General features: G+C 37.3%; 1 protein-coding gene across 1 annotated transcript in view; it reads left to right on the forward strand.

Annotated features, from left to right (window-relative positions):
- Positions 1-8,306, forward strand: part of LOC122251475 (uncharacterized) — a 25,326-nt gene extending 17,020 nt beyond the window's left edge. Inside the window, exons 5-8 of the mRNA XM_043013466.2 lie at positions 446-591; positions 2,359-2,455; positions 5,254-5,815; positions 7,304-8,306. Coding sequence (XP_042869400.2) covers positions 446-591; positions 2,359-2,455; positions 5,254-5,815; positions 7,304-7,440 — 942 coding nt within the window. The 3' untranslated portion in view covers positions 7,441-8,306. The remainder of the gene's footprint in view (positions 1-445; positions 592-2,358; positions 2,456-5,253; positions 5,816-7,303) is intronic.
- The last annotated feature ends 5,689 nt before the right edge of the window (positions 8,307-13,995 follow it).

The raw sequence follows: 13,995 nt of genomic DNA on the forward strand, positions 1-13,995 counted from the left end.
GTAGCTTTGTGTTTATTTTTGTTTTTGTTGTAGTTTTTGTTTTTCGTGTGTGTGTATTTTGAAGGTTTCTGTGAAGACTTACCTCTATACCTCTCACCCCTTCCCCTCCTCCCTTTCTTTATCCCTCTCCCTCTCCCCCATCCTTCTGCCCTCCCTATCCCCATCCCTTCCCATCCAACCTCCACCTCCACCTCCACTCCCCATCCCCATCCCCATCCCCACCCCCACCCCCACCCCCACCCCCACTCCCCATCTTAACACCCTCACTCTCCATCCCCACCCCCACTCCCACCCCAACCCCATCCCCACCCCCATCCCCCGTCCCCACCCCCACCCCCACCCCCACCTCCCAATCCCCATCTTAACACCCTCACTCTCCATCCCCATCCCCTCTCCCCACCCCCACCCCCACCCACTCCCCACCCCCATCCCCTCTCCCTCGCAGGAACTCGCCCTAGGACTCCAGAACTCCGACTACGAGGAGAAGGACGCGAGCGACGAGGGCCAACCCAAGCCGAGTCGCACCGTGGCCGTCATCGCCCAGATCAACAAGCTCTCTCGAATCTTCGGTGGCGGAGTCGGTGGCAAGAGGTACGGGGGTATGGGAGGGGAGGGGGTTCTGGGACGGGAGGGTGGGGCGTACACTCGGGAGGGCGTGGCGACCTGTCGGGAGGGCGTGGCGAACTCTCGGGAGGGCCTCAGGACCAGTTGATGAAATTTTGGTAGTGAACCTGATCCACACTCGGGTCTGCGAGGAAATGAAATGAAATGATGCATTGCCTGCATGATTTTTCTCATGGTAAAGGCATGTGCCGAGGGATTCATTTTCTATAACTCAAAGCGTGGTTGTCTTTTGCATTGTAAAACGGATTTTTTGGGTGTTGGTGGAGGTTTGCATTATTAGTCTGCTTTCTGGTGTTTTGATTGGTTGGTACGAGTTTTAATAGTTTCGGAAAATGTTTCCTTGTTTAATTATATCTTATTTCCTGGTTTAATTATATCTTTTGGTGGTTTGGTGTGTGTCAAGACCGGTTGGACATTTCGATGCATTCTTGTCATTCTGATACAGATCCTTGCATGATAGTGTGAAGGATTCCGCAGTGCAAGATATATTAATATGTTGATATGATTATATTGAAGCGTTAATTATTTGTTAATTCGATTCTCATTTTTAGAATTACATTTGTCACATTGGACTTTCTTGATCCCGGTCCTGTTTCTGGTATTAATGACATACGTTTTAAAATCTTTTTTTGTTTATATTTACTGTATGTCAGTGTAAATCTTTTTTTGTTTATATTTACTGTTTGTCAGTGAATCTTTTTTTGTTTATATTTACTGTTTGTCAGTTAATCTTTTTTTGTTTATATTTACAGTTTGTCAGTGTAAATATTTTTTTGTTTATATTTACTGTTTGTCAGTGAATCTTTTTTTGTTTATATTTACTGTTTGTCAGTGAATCTTTTTTTGTTTATATTTACTGTTTGTCAGTGAATCTTTTTTTGTTTATATTTACTGTTTGTCATTGTAAAGCTTGCCAGTCTGTTTTAAAGCTTGCCAGTCTGTTAATGATTGGAATATGGTAGTTATGTGACGGTTGCTATGAATAGATATATAAGTGATTGCAAGTAGATAGTGGACAGTGATTGAAAGGCGAACTTTGCCAAGCCATGTTATGCATCTTGATCGTAAATCAGATTGGTTGTAGTAAATCTTTATTATGGTCTGAGTGCTTGTTCTGTGGTTTAATCATAATCTGTATTTTCTTTGTATCTTAATCATAATATTGCTTGTTCATTATCACTTCGCATGGTCTGTGTCTTAGTGATGATATGATTATCTTATGTTTGCATTACTATCAGATCGTACGTCCTGTATCACAAAATTGATTGTTTCGTGTGTCTACCATAATCTGATTGCTGTCCTGTATCTTGGTCCTATTCTGATTGCTTGTCCTGCATCGCAATCACAACATTGCTTGCTCCTGTCTTAATTATAGTTGGGTCATTTGTTCTGCGTTTCAAGCACAACTTTGCTTGTTTTGTTTATCCTTACTTTAGTCATGATCTACTTGTTTGTTCTACATGTCAATCAAAACAGTGCTTGACCCCCGTACCTTAATCATAATTGTGACCACTTGCTATGCATCCCAAGCACAGCATTGCTTGCTCTATATCGCCTTACCTTAGTCATAATCTACTTGCAAGTTCCACATCTATCTCAATCAACACACATCTCGATCCTTAACTCCATACATTGGCCATAACCTACCCGCACGTTCTGCATCTCAATCAACAATGCTTGCTCCCCAGTCGTGCCTTCACCATAATCTAATTGCTTGCCACGCATCCCAAACAGAGCACGCACGCTAGCCACCACCTCTCCCGACCCAACCACAATGCAAGCAGATCCGATGCCTTACGCAAGAGGTCGCTCATCTGCTCTAGACTTCTCGGTAAGTTTTTTTTTTTTATCTGGCTTTTATTCACAACCATGGCATAGTTTTGTAATTTTAAGGTTATGATTATTAGACGTAATGGTATTAGTAGTATGTCTCTATTATTGTCGTAATGGTTATTGTTGTTATCATTATTATTGTTGTTATTTTTATCATGTCTTTATTATTGATACTACTTACTAATGTTGATATTAATGATATCATCATTATTATCATCAATATCATCATTATCATCATTATCATCATTACCGTTATTATTATTACTATGACTATTATCATAATTTTATGTATTGTTGCTGTTATCGTTATTATAATCCCTATATCACGTATGTTTATATTAGTAATTTATTCTACCTCCAAGATTACAAACCAATTTGATAATATTTTTGTGAGATGTTGAGAATGAATTCTGATCGTTTTTCATTTATTTATTTCTCCACCACCATCAATAATTATGTAGCTATGAGCATGATTCAGTTGTCCAAATAAAGCGAATATAATCGTCTCTGAAGTTGAGTCTGGCGCAGGTGCGATTTTGCAAAATCATCATCAGATTAATATCTGATTAATATTGATATCCCCATCAGATTGATCCTCTCTTTCCAGATTTTCATAATGTACGTGGGAAGGATGGGTAAGCTTGCGTGGGGCGTGACTTGGCTTGGGTGGGCTTGATTTGGTTTGGGTGGGCTTGACTTGGCCTGTGTGGGCTTGACTTGGTTTGGGTGGGTTTGATTTGGATTTAGGTGGGCTTGATTTGGATTTAGGTGGGCTTGACTTGGTTTAGGTGGGCTTGATTTGGATTTAGGTGGGCTTGACTTGGTTTAGGTGGGCTTGACTTGGATTTGGGTGGGCTTGACTTGGGTTGGGTGGGCTTGGCTTGGTTTGGGTGGGCTTGACTTGGTTTGGCTGGGACTTGATTAGGTTTGGGTGGGCTTGATTTGGATTTGGGTGGGCGTGACTTGGTTTGGGTGGGCTTGACTTGGTTTGGGTGGGCTTGACTTGGATTTAGGTGGGCTTGACTTGGATTTGGGTGGGCTTGACTTGGATTTGGGTGGGCTTGACTTGGATTTGGGTGGGCTTGACTTGGCTTGGGTGGGCTTGACTTGGATTTGGGTGGGCTTGACTTGGATTTGGGTGGGCTTGACTTGGATTTGGGTGGGCTTGACTTGGATTTGGGTGGACTTGACTTGGATTTGGGTGGGCTTGACTTGGATTCTTACTCTACTTCACAGGACTATTCTTACTCTACTTCACAGGACTATTCTTACTCTACTTCACAGGACTATTCTTACTCTACTTCACAGGACTATTCTTACTCTACTTCACAGGACTATTCTTACTCTACTTCACAGGACTATTCTTACTCTACTTCACAGGACTATTCTTACTCTACTTCACAGGACTATTCTTACTCTACTTCACAGGACTATTCTTACTCTACTTCACAGGACTATTCTTACTCTACTTCACAGGACTATTCTTACTCTACTTCACAGGACTATTCTTACTCTACTTCACAGGACTATTCTTACTCTACTTCACAGGACTATTCTTACTCTACTTCACAGGACTATTCTTACTCTACTTCACAGGACTATTCTTACTCTACTTCACAGGACTATTCTTACTCTACTTCACAGGACTATTCTTACTCTACTTCACAGGACTATTCTTACTCTACTTCACAGGACTATTCTTACTCTACTTCACAGGACTATTCTTACTCTACTTCACAGGACTATTCTTACTCTACTTCACAGGACTATTCTTACTCTACTTCACAGGACTATTCTTACTCTACTTCACAGGACTATTCTTACTCTACTTCACAGGACTATTCTTACTCTACTTCACAGGACTATTCTTACTCTACTTCACAGGACTATTCTTACTCTACTTCACAGGACTATTCTTACTCTACTTCACAGGACTATTCTTACTCTACTTCACAGGACTATTCTTACTCTACTTCACAGGACTATTCTTACTCTACTTCACAGGACTATTCTTACTCTGCTTCACAGGACTATTCTTACTCTACTTCACAGGACTATTCTTACTTTAGTTCACAGGACTATTCTTACTTTAGTTCACAGGACTATTCTTACTCTACTTCACAGGACTATTCTTACTTTAGTTCACAGGACTATTCTTACTCTACTTCACAGGACTATTCTTACTCTGCTTCACAGGACTATTCTTACTCTACTTCACAGGACTATTCTTACTCTACTTCACAGGACTATTCTTACTTTAGTTCACAGGACTATTCTTACTCTACTTCACAGGACTATTCTTACTCTACTTCACAGGACTATTCTTACTCTACTTCACAGGACTATTCTTACTCTACTTCACAGGACTATTCTTACTCTACTTCACAGGACTATTCTTACTCTACTTCACAGGACTATTCTTACTCTACTTCACAGGACTATTCTTACTCTACTTCACAGGACTATTCTTACTCTACTTCACAGGACTATTCTTACTCTACTTCACAGGACTATTCTTACTTTAGTTCACAGGACTATTCTTACTTTAGTTCACAGGACTATTCTTACTCTACTTCACAGGACTATTCTTACTCTACTTCACAGGACTATTCTTACTCTACTTCACAGGACGATTCTTACTCTACTTCACAGGACGATTCTTACTCTACTTCACAGGACTATTCTTACTCTACTTCACAGGACTATTCTTACTCTACTTCACAGGACTATTCTTACTCTACTTCACAGGACTATTCTTACTCTACTTCACAGGACTATTCTTACTCTACTTCACAGGACTATTATTACATCAATCTCCGGTCCCCTTCGGACACGACTGAGCAGGACGACGAAGTAAAGTCACGGACACACCAGAGCACTCTGCCCCCTGAATCTGACAGCCAGACAGACGCCCAGACGGAAGCCGCCCATGCCACGCCGTCCGTCGCCGACACCTCGGGAAGTGAGTCGTATTCGACCACGACAGTCGTTACCTTGACGACGACGATGACGACGACAGCAACCAGCACGCTTGTGGTTACCAACACGGTGACAACCACGGCCACCGAGACAGTCGTGCAGACCAGTACTACGGTGACGACCCGAGAAACCACGGTAGTCGAGACCCTCACGACGACCGAGTCCGAAACCCTGATCATCGCCGTCACGACGACCGACACAGACACCGAAGTCGTCACGACCACCAGCACTGTCACGGCCACCACGATCTCCACGCAGACCACCACCGTGACGACGTCGGCGCCTTCGAGTGTTTCGGAAGCTGCCACCGCTACCCAGGCGCCCTCGTCCAACCAGAGCAAGGCGGGCCCGGAAATTACTCCTGGCAAGCCTGTTCCTCGTGAGTAGAGTTCTCTCTCGGTCTCTTTTTCTCTTCTCTCTGTTCTTACTCATCATCTCTCTCTCTCTCTTCTCTCCGTTCCCCCTCATCTCGCTCTATTCTTTCTATTCTCTGTTCTCGACTATATCTCTGTCTTCTTTCTATTCTCTGTTCTCGACTATATATCTCTCTTCTTTTTCTTTTTTTTCTGATCTATTTAAGGCACAGAGCGTTAAGACCTAGATAGGTAGAGACGATAAAACACTTTATCGTGCCGATGAGATGTCAAGAAAAAAAAACACTGCACAGAAAGTAGGTTTATAGAGAGGCAGGACGGACGTCGGTTTTAAAATCAGGAATGAAAATCAGGAAGGAAATTCATGTAAACTTCGAAAAGGTTGTCTCATCTTACACTAGACCCATTTCATCTATTGTAGGACTTTCTACCATCTAATTACTGCTGATGACGAGTCTTAACAGATATTAAGAGTACATATTTCCCTTCTTCTTACGTAGGAACAGTGAAATATACTGTTGCAACTATCGGCGTAAACTTGTTTATGTATTGATAATGCATGCAAATTTGCTCAATCACTATCATGTCTTAGCACGCTAATCTGTGTAGTACACAGTAAGCCATCCCCAATGCACTATTTGTTTTCATAAATATACTACACGTGCGTATGAAAAACAGGTCACTTTAGAACTGATTACGTACACAAAGGTAGATATTCCTACGACAGTTATTTATGCATGCTACATAAACATACACGCGTATAGATATAAGAAGACATAGCCACAGTGAGAACGAACTTAAAGTCGTGACATGTGAACTTTTTTTTTCGAAAATTCTTCCACGGGTGGAAAGATATTTTTGATACCCTCCGTTCGGGGAGGAGGTTTGGAAAAGTCTGGAGAGTCATGACGTTTATTTCGATCGTACTGTGGCTGTATGTGTGTATACACGTTAGAATATTTATATTTGTGATTCATACACGTGCACACACACACAATACATTCACACTCATACTCATACTCTCACTCTCACTCTCACTCTCACTCTCACTCTCACTCTCACTCTCACTCTCACTCTCACTCTCACTCTCACTCTCACTCTCACTCTCACTCTCACTCTCTCTCTCTCTCTCTCTCTCTCTCTCTCTCTCTCTCTCTCTCTCTCTCTCTCTCTCTCTCCTTTTTTCTCTTTTCTGGACGAATAAGTAAACGTTTTTATTCCAATTTGAAGAAATAAAATTATATAAATGAATAGTATATAACAGTATATTACCATGAATAAATGGTAATAATAGAATAAACAAATGATAAGATGACATGAGCTATGTAAGTACAATGAATATGTGAAGTAAAGTAGATGAATAGATCAAATAGAATAAGAATAAGATAGAATAAGGAAATAAGATGTGCTAGAATAAAAAAAAGAAGTTAAATTGACTTGAAATCAAATCCTCTCTCAAACCTACTGAGCCACAAGTCCTCTTTCCACCCCAGCTTCCGGGTGGCTCTACGGCTCTCTGGCCTTCGCCGCGCTGGGCTTGGTGCTGATGGTGGCCGGGTCCGTCTGGCTCGTCATCACCTTCGTCAGGAAAACCTCCTTGAACAACGACAGACGGAGAGGAATCCTTTAGATTTGGAGTCGCCTTAAGAATCAGGCTGGCGAGGAAGGTACAGGCTGTGGAGATTCTCGAGGGTTAGCCTGTCGAGGTCAAAAACCTGTCGAGGTCATTAAGGGTTTGGCTGCCGGGGTCATCAAAGGGTCTGTCAAGCTGCCGAGGATACCAAAGAGTCAGGCTGTGAGGTCATCAAAGGTCAGCCTATCGAAGTCACCAAGGGTTAATTCGCCGAGGTCACCTATCTCAGGCTGCTTTGGGTCACCGATGGAGATATATGTATATATACAGATAATATATATTGATACATTGAAAGATAAGGTCACTGCTAGCTGGTCTGCCGAGGAAAGAGGGAAACAAAGCAGATGTGTGTTTGGTGACACTTATTCAAAGCACTTTTCATGTTTTTAATGCTATTTAAACCCATCAGGATTGGATCTTAGCTTTACAAATAATGACGCTCTCGATATTATTTTAGTCAAATGAAGATTCAACGTTTGTGAAGATCGGTGAGACTTGAAAGCCTCCTGTTTTCGAAACCAAGTTGGTTCGAGGCTCCGTTCAGAAAAGGTCTTCATTCTACCGGATAGAAGCTGTGATTTATACGTTAACCTAACCTAACCTAACCTCTTAGACGTGTGAAAAAAGTGACGCATATAAAAATCATGGCTTGAACTATTCTACGAAATGTAGTGATGTGAATCTGGTCTCTGTAGATAAATGTATTTATTGAAGTTCTATAATCGTTATAATTTTAAATTATTGTGTTTGTTTATTACACTGAAATGAAATTTATTGTTTTGATCTTGGTCAAACATTTTAGTGTAATATGTTCGTTTTTGTTTTCAGTGTTTTCAAGTTTTATTAAATTATTGCAAAAAAAATGTGTTTCAATAACCTTGATGCATGAAATTGGTCAAATAAACATTCCACCACAATAACATTTTGCATGATAAAGCTCATGCAATGCAAAAAAACAACAACATAAATTTCAGTCTTAACGTTTCCCCTTGACCGATTTCGTTGATTATTTTCAAGGAAGGAGATACATCGAAACAAGAGAGAAACGAGAAGCGCAAATGAAAAGTGTACGGGCCTAAAAGGAATCCAACAGTAATTTTCCTTCAAATAAATATATTGCAAATGATTTGAGAACGAAGCAATATATTGGTTAAAAAATGAAGAGGAGGAAAAGACATAGCATATATCTGAGTGTGTTTGAGTGAGTGAGTGAGTGAGTGAGTGAGTGAGTGAGTGAGTGTGTGAGTGTGAGTGTGAGAGTGTGAGTGTGAGTGTGAGTGTGAGTGTGAGTGTGAGTGTGAGTGTGAGTGTGAGTGTGAGTGTGAGTGTGAGTGTGAGTGTGAGTGTGAGTGTGAGTGTGAGTGTGAGTGTGAGTGTGAGTGTGAGTGTGAGTGTGAGTGTGAGTGAGTGTGAGTGTGAGTGTGAGTGTGAGTGTGAGTGTGAGTGTGCGTGTGCGTGTGCGTGTGCGTGTGCGTGTGCGTGTGCGTGTGCGTGTGCGTGTGCGTGTGCGTGTGCGTGTGCGTGTGCGTGTGCGTGTGCGTGTGCGTGTGCGTGTGCGTGTGCGTGTGCGTGTGCGTGTGCGTGTGCGTGTGCGTGTGCGTGTGCGTGTGTCCGTTTCCTTTTGCGTGACTGCAAGGTGCATCTGACCACGACCACGTATCTGCCATGTTGCATGAGCTAATTGACCGTGACCTCGGCTTGTGTAGGGGCTCACGATCCCGCCCACACACTCTTTTCTCTACCTGTTCCACCGATTCGGACGAAGGATTTTCATCGATGAACTGAACAACGAAATATTTGTATCTTTTTAAAAAGTTTTAGTTGAAGATTACGATGTTTAGCAAGAATTCAACTTCTTTTTTTTTGTTTTTGTTTTAAAGGTTATTTTCAAGGTTAAGGGAATTAGCGCGATTTTTTTGTTTGTTAAGGTTAAGGTGAGAGCCATGAATCTCAAAATAGTTTTTTTTTTATTAAGGAGTGGCATGAATTTCAGAATGTTTAGAAAAGTTTAGTTTATGGTAAGGGGAATTAGATTGAATTATATATGTTTCTACAGGTACTAATATCAATGTAATTTAAGCAATAATGATTCTTGGGATTAACTGATGTTATTTATGTGAATATATTTTCCTTTTTCTCAGTATTCTATATATTTAACTTCTAGAAATGCGTGATGTTCGATTTGTTTATAAGCAGTCTCAAAATTACAACATATATTTTTTACTTCCAAGTATAAAATTAACGTTATGGCATCTGTATATTGATATAATTTACAAAAAAAAAAAAAAAAAAAAAAAAAATCACTCCAAACAAAAAAAGGAAAACTTTATTAAAAAAAATCTAAGTAAATAGAATAACTTACGAGATAAAATATAGGAGTCAAAGGGATATAACACGCAATATATATGGCACTTTGTGTAAAATCTCTCTTCCCATGAGTTTTCTGCGCGCGCGCGCGTGTTATTCATCAATCTGTCTGTCAATATTTGTTTATACACAACCCGTATACAGTTATGTATCTCTGCAGACACAAAACACACGCACATCTGTTTGTGTGCATGCATGTATGTATATCTATCTATATATATGTTAAATGTGTGTTTGAATAAATTAAATTATACATATTATGAATAAATTATACATATACATATATAAATATGTATGTCATGTATATATAACTATATATATTATAGACATATATGTGTTATATATCTATTATACGTATATGCATATAAAAGTATACATAGTGTATATATATATATATATACATATATGTGTTTATATACATTATATATATACATATATATAATATATATATAATATATATATGATATATATATATAATAGATATATAATTTATATATATATATATATATAATAGATATATAATTTATATATATATATATATATATATATTGCTGTGCAGGCGTAACAATATATATATATATACCTATATACATAAATATATATATATAAATATATATATACATATATACATATATACACATATACATATATAAATAGAAATATGTAGAAAGAAACTAATTTACACAAATATAGGATAATAGAATAAAAAAACATGTAAAATTAAAATAATGCGAATCAACAGAAGCATTTTCCTCAACACAGTCGAACACATAAAAACTAATTTACTGTTCACCAAAAACTTCCTATGATTCAGTATTCATCCTTTCATGATTTTTCGTGTCAAGAATGATCCACCTACAACTGGCACAAAGAATGATCTGACATTCACACACAAAACAAAGTTAAAAGAACGACCTATTTACGTATGTCATATGATTGTTTAGAAAAAAAAAATGACAAGAGTTCCCGCTATAGAAATCGGCGTGTTCACCTCGCACATCCAAACATGGCGAACTTGAGTTACGTTCAACTTCTTTCAAGTTCCAAGTTCACCATAAAACATCGCCAGTTTATTGCAATCGTCTATCTCAATCCGAAACATGTGTCAAAGCGAGTAGCGGGCAAGTGTTTCGGGTAAAAGAAATGAAACTGGTCGATCGTGTATGCTGGTTAATTAAACGGTGATTTTTTAAAGGGGAGAATAATAGTCTGTTGTGTTAAATTAGTGTTTTCCATCTTTAATTCGTTTTTCTTTATTTACATTACAGACTGCCTGAAAGATTGATACGTGTTCTTGACAATTTGTATATAATGTACTTTGTATTGTCTTAAATTTTGGCTATAGATAATATATTCAAATGTTTACTAACTACTGATAAGTGATACGTTGTAAACAGCCAGTGAATTTATAGTTGGTTGGTTCACCCTTTACGTAGGATTTCTGTTTGTATGTCATCGTCAGTCAAGAAACAGATTTGTAGATATGTAATTATTTTCCGTAATAAATACCAAATGAGTCGTAACATACTCACAGGCGATATTACACACTATATATTACATTTTTTTAAATTCAAATTTGAATACATCAGCATGTATGACTGTAGCATACATTATATACCTGAAAAAAAACTAGTCTTTAAAATAAAGCATATTCTTAAGAGGATATTTTCTAACTAATCTTTCATCACATTTATATGAGAACAATTTCTTGCAACTACAAACAGATATAATATCAATATACATAGGCAGACATAGATACACAAAAACACATATATGTGAGTGTGTTTGAGCATTCTTGCGAGCGTGTTTGTGTTTTTATATTTTCAATACCGTAAATTTTACCTGCTCCAGTAGAACCAGATTTTAAAATTGCACGTCCGGGGCATAAAACATAAACTATTTCCTCATACGTAGTGTACCTGCTTTAACTCGGATATAAAGTAAAATAAACTATACTTAATATAGTCACGTTGACTATGCGACCTTGAAATAGCATATGACTAATTCCGTGTTCCATGTGCAAAAAAGTTATTTCATTCTAATTTTTCGTTTATTCATATATATATTCGTTACCTATCTGTCCTTTCGTAGTATGAAAGGTATCACTAACCAGAATCCCTAAGGGCTTAACTAGGGATACTTAAATAGTCAACAATAGTACAGAAATGGCTTCTAGTCGTAGTTAGTGGGTCGCCATCTATCACAAAATGCTACTACTATTAATGATAGTAATCTTACTACTAATAATGGTAATGATGATAAAGATGATGATATTGATGATGATGGGAGCACAACACTAATGATAGTTAGTATATGATAATGAAGGTAATGGGGATAATGATGATAATGATAATAAGGGTAATGGTAATCATGGTAATACAGATGGTAATGGTAACAATGATAACTATGATCGTGGTAATGGTAATAATTCTAATAAATGATAGTTATATTAGTGATGACAATGCAACTCCTAACAATAATATAAAGTAAACGATTAAATAATGGATATTAATTGTATACACAGGAAAAAAAACGCTCTCCATTCTAGATACCAAGAAACATAAACACTACTGACAAATGTTCAATAGACGTTCAAAAGAGACGAAAAAAGGATTAAACACAAAACCAAACAAAAATAATGACACAGCTACAGAGGACATTAATCTTCTATTGGCTTGATACTCGACCACGTAAAAGACACATACAAAAGGTGTCACAAGACTTAGGGGGCAAAAAAAAAAAAAACAAAAAAAAAAAAAAAAAAAAAAAAAAAAAAAAAAAAAAAATCCACAATCCTTGAGTATTCATTTAAGATGCAGGTACACGTAAAATCAACATATGTTGTGATGGTTACGTGATATCACATAGATACATGTATAAATAAAGAAATTACCTTATGCAATCTTCACGTTAACTGCCGTAGAATAATCAAGTAAATTGAGAGTGTTCTTGTTGTCATGGTAACCTAAACCCAGTGACAAGCCTGGAGTTTTTCTGTGTTTCATGACCTCTCTTCACTACCTGGTTGGATTCAATAGTACGTATCACCTGTCTCATGCTATATTATTACTATTATTGTTGTTATTGTTATTATCATTATCAATATTATTATTATTAGTGTTAATATCATGGTTATCGTTATCACTATCACTATCACTAACACTATCACTATCACCGTCACTGTCGTTAGTATTATCATCATTATTGTTATTATTAATGTCATTATCAATATCATTATCATCATCGTTATCATTATCATTATTATTATCATTATTATCATTATTATTATTAATATTGTTATTATTATCATCGTTATCTCTATTGTCATCCTTATCATTATCATTATTACTATCATCAATTTTTATCGAGCTGGATATACATATATTACTTACTCATTTTTAATTATCATTACCAACCTGCTAATTGTCAAATAATTTTCCTGATAATCTACCAACCTATCATTAGTCACCACCATCTCATCAAGTTAATCTCCCAATAAAAAAGGTATGGAGCAATATCTTTCGATAAGCCAATGAACTTTTTTTCGTACTTCCATCCATCACAGATCTCAATATATTGCTAATGGATTTGAATAAGAAACAGGTATTTTTATTATAGGAAATAAATAATCCCAATTTGGATGTACTGGGGATGGATACTAGAGAAGGAAGAATACATTTATATTTTTTGAAAATCAGATAAGGGGAATTCTTGGAATCGAAAAAATATGTATATATCGCAATTTCAGAAAAAAAAGATTTAAAAATCCCGCCACGCTGCTTTCCACTGTCTGCTTCTCTCAAAAATTGTGTCAATGAGATATTATATGTATGTGTGTTTCCAAATATATGTTTGAACAACAATATTTGTGTAAAATATGTAGAATATTATAAGTTTTGACTGAAAGTGTAAGCAAAATCTGATATAAAGCAAACATTATTACAAAAAATATATAAAACTCTCTTACATAACCCGGAGTTATAAACAAATGATACCAAAAAGAGATTCATTCCTATTACCATTCTAAACATTGGCTTCTGTACATGTAAAACCACAATCATCTAATGCAAATACAAGAAAGACATATCAAAGAGTAATTTTCCTAGATATATATACATCTAATGAACAGATTACCCCAAGAAACAGTAATAAACAACATTAATAAAATGTTCCTATAACTTGGCA

This window comes from Penaeus japonicus, unplaced genomic scaffold (assembly GCF_977035675.1).
Source record: "Penaeus japonicus unplaced genomic scaffold, GWHDUDI00000001_assembly GWHDUDI00000037, whole genome shotgun sequence".
Taxonomy (NCBI): domain Eukaryota; kingdom Metazoa; phylum Arthropoda; class Malacostraca; order Decapoda; family Penaeidae; genus Penaeus; species Penaeus japonicus.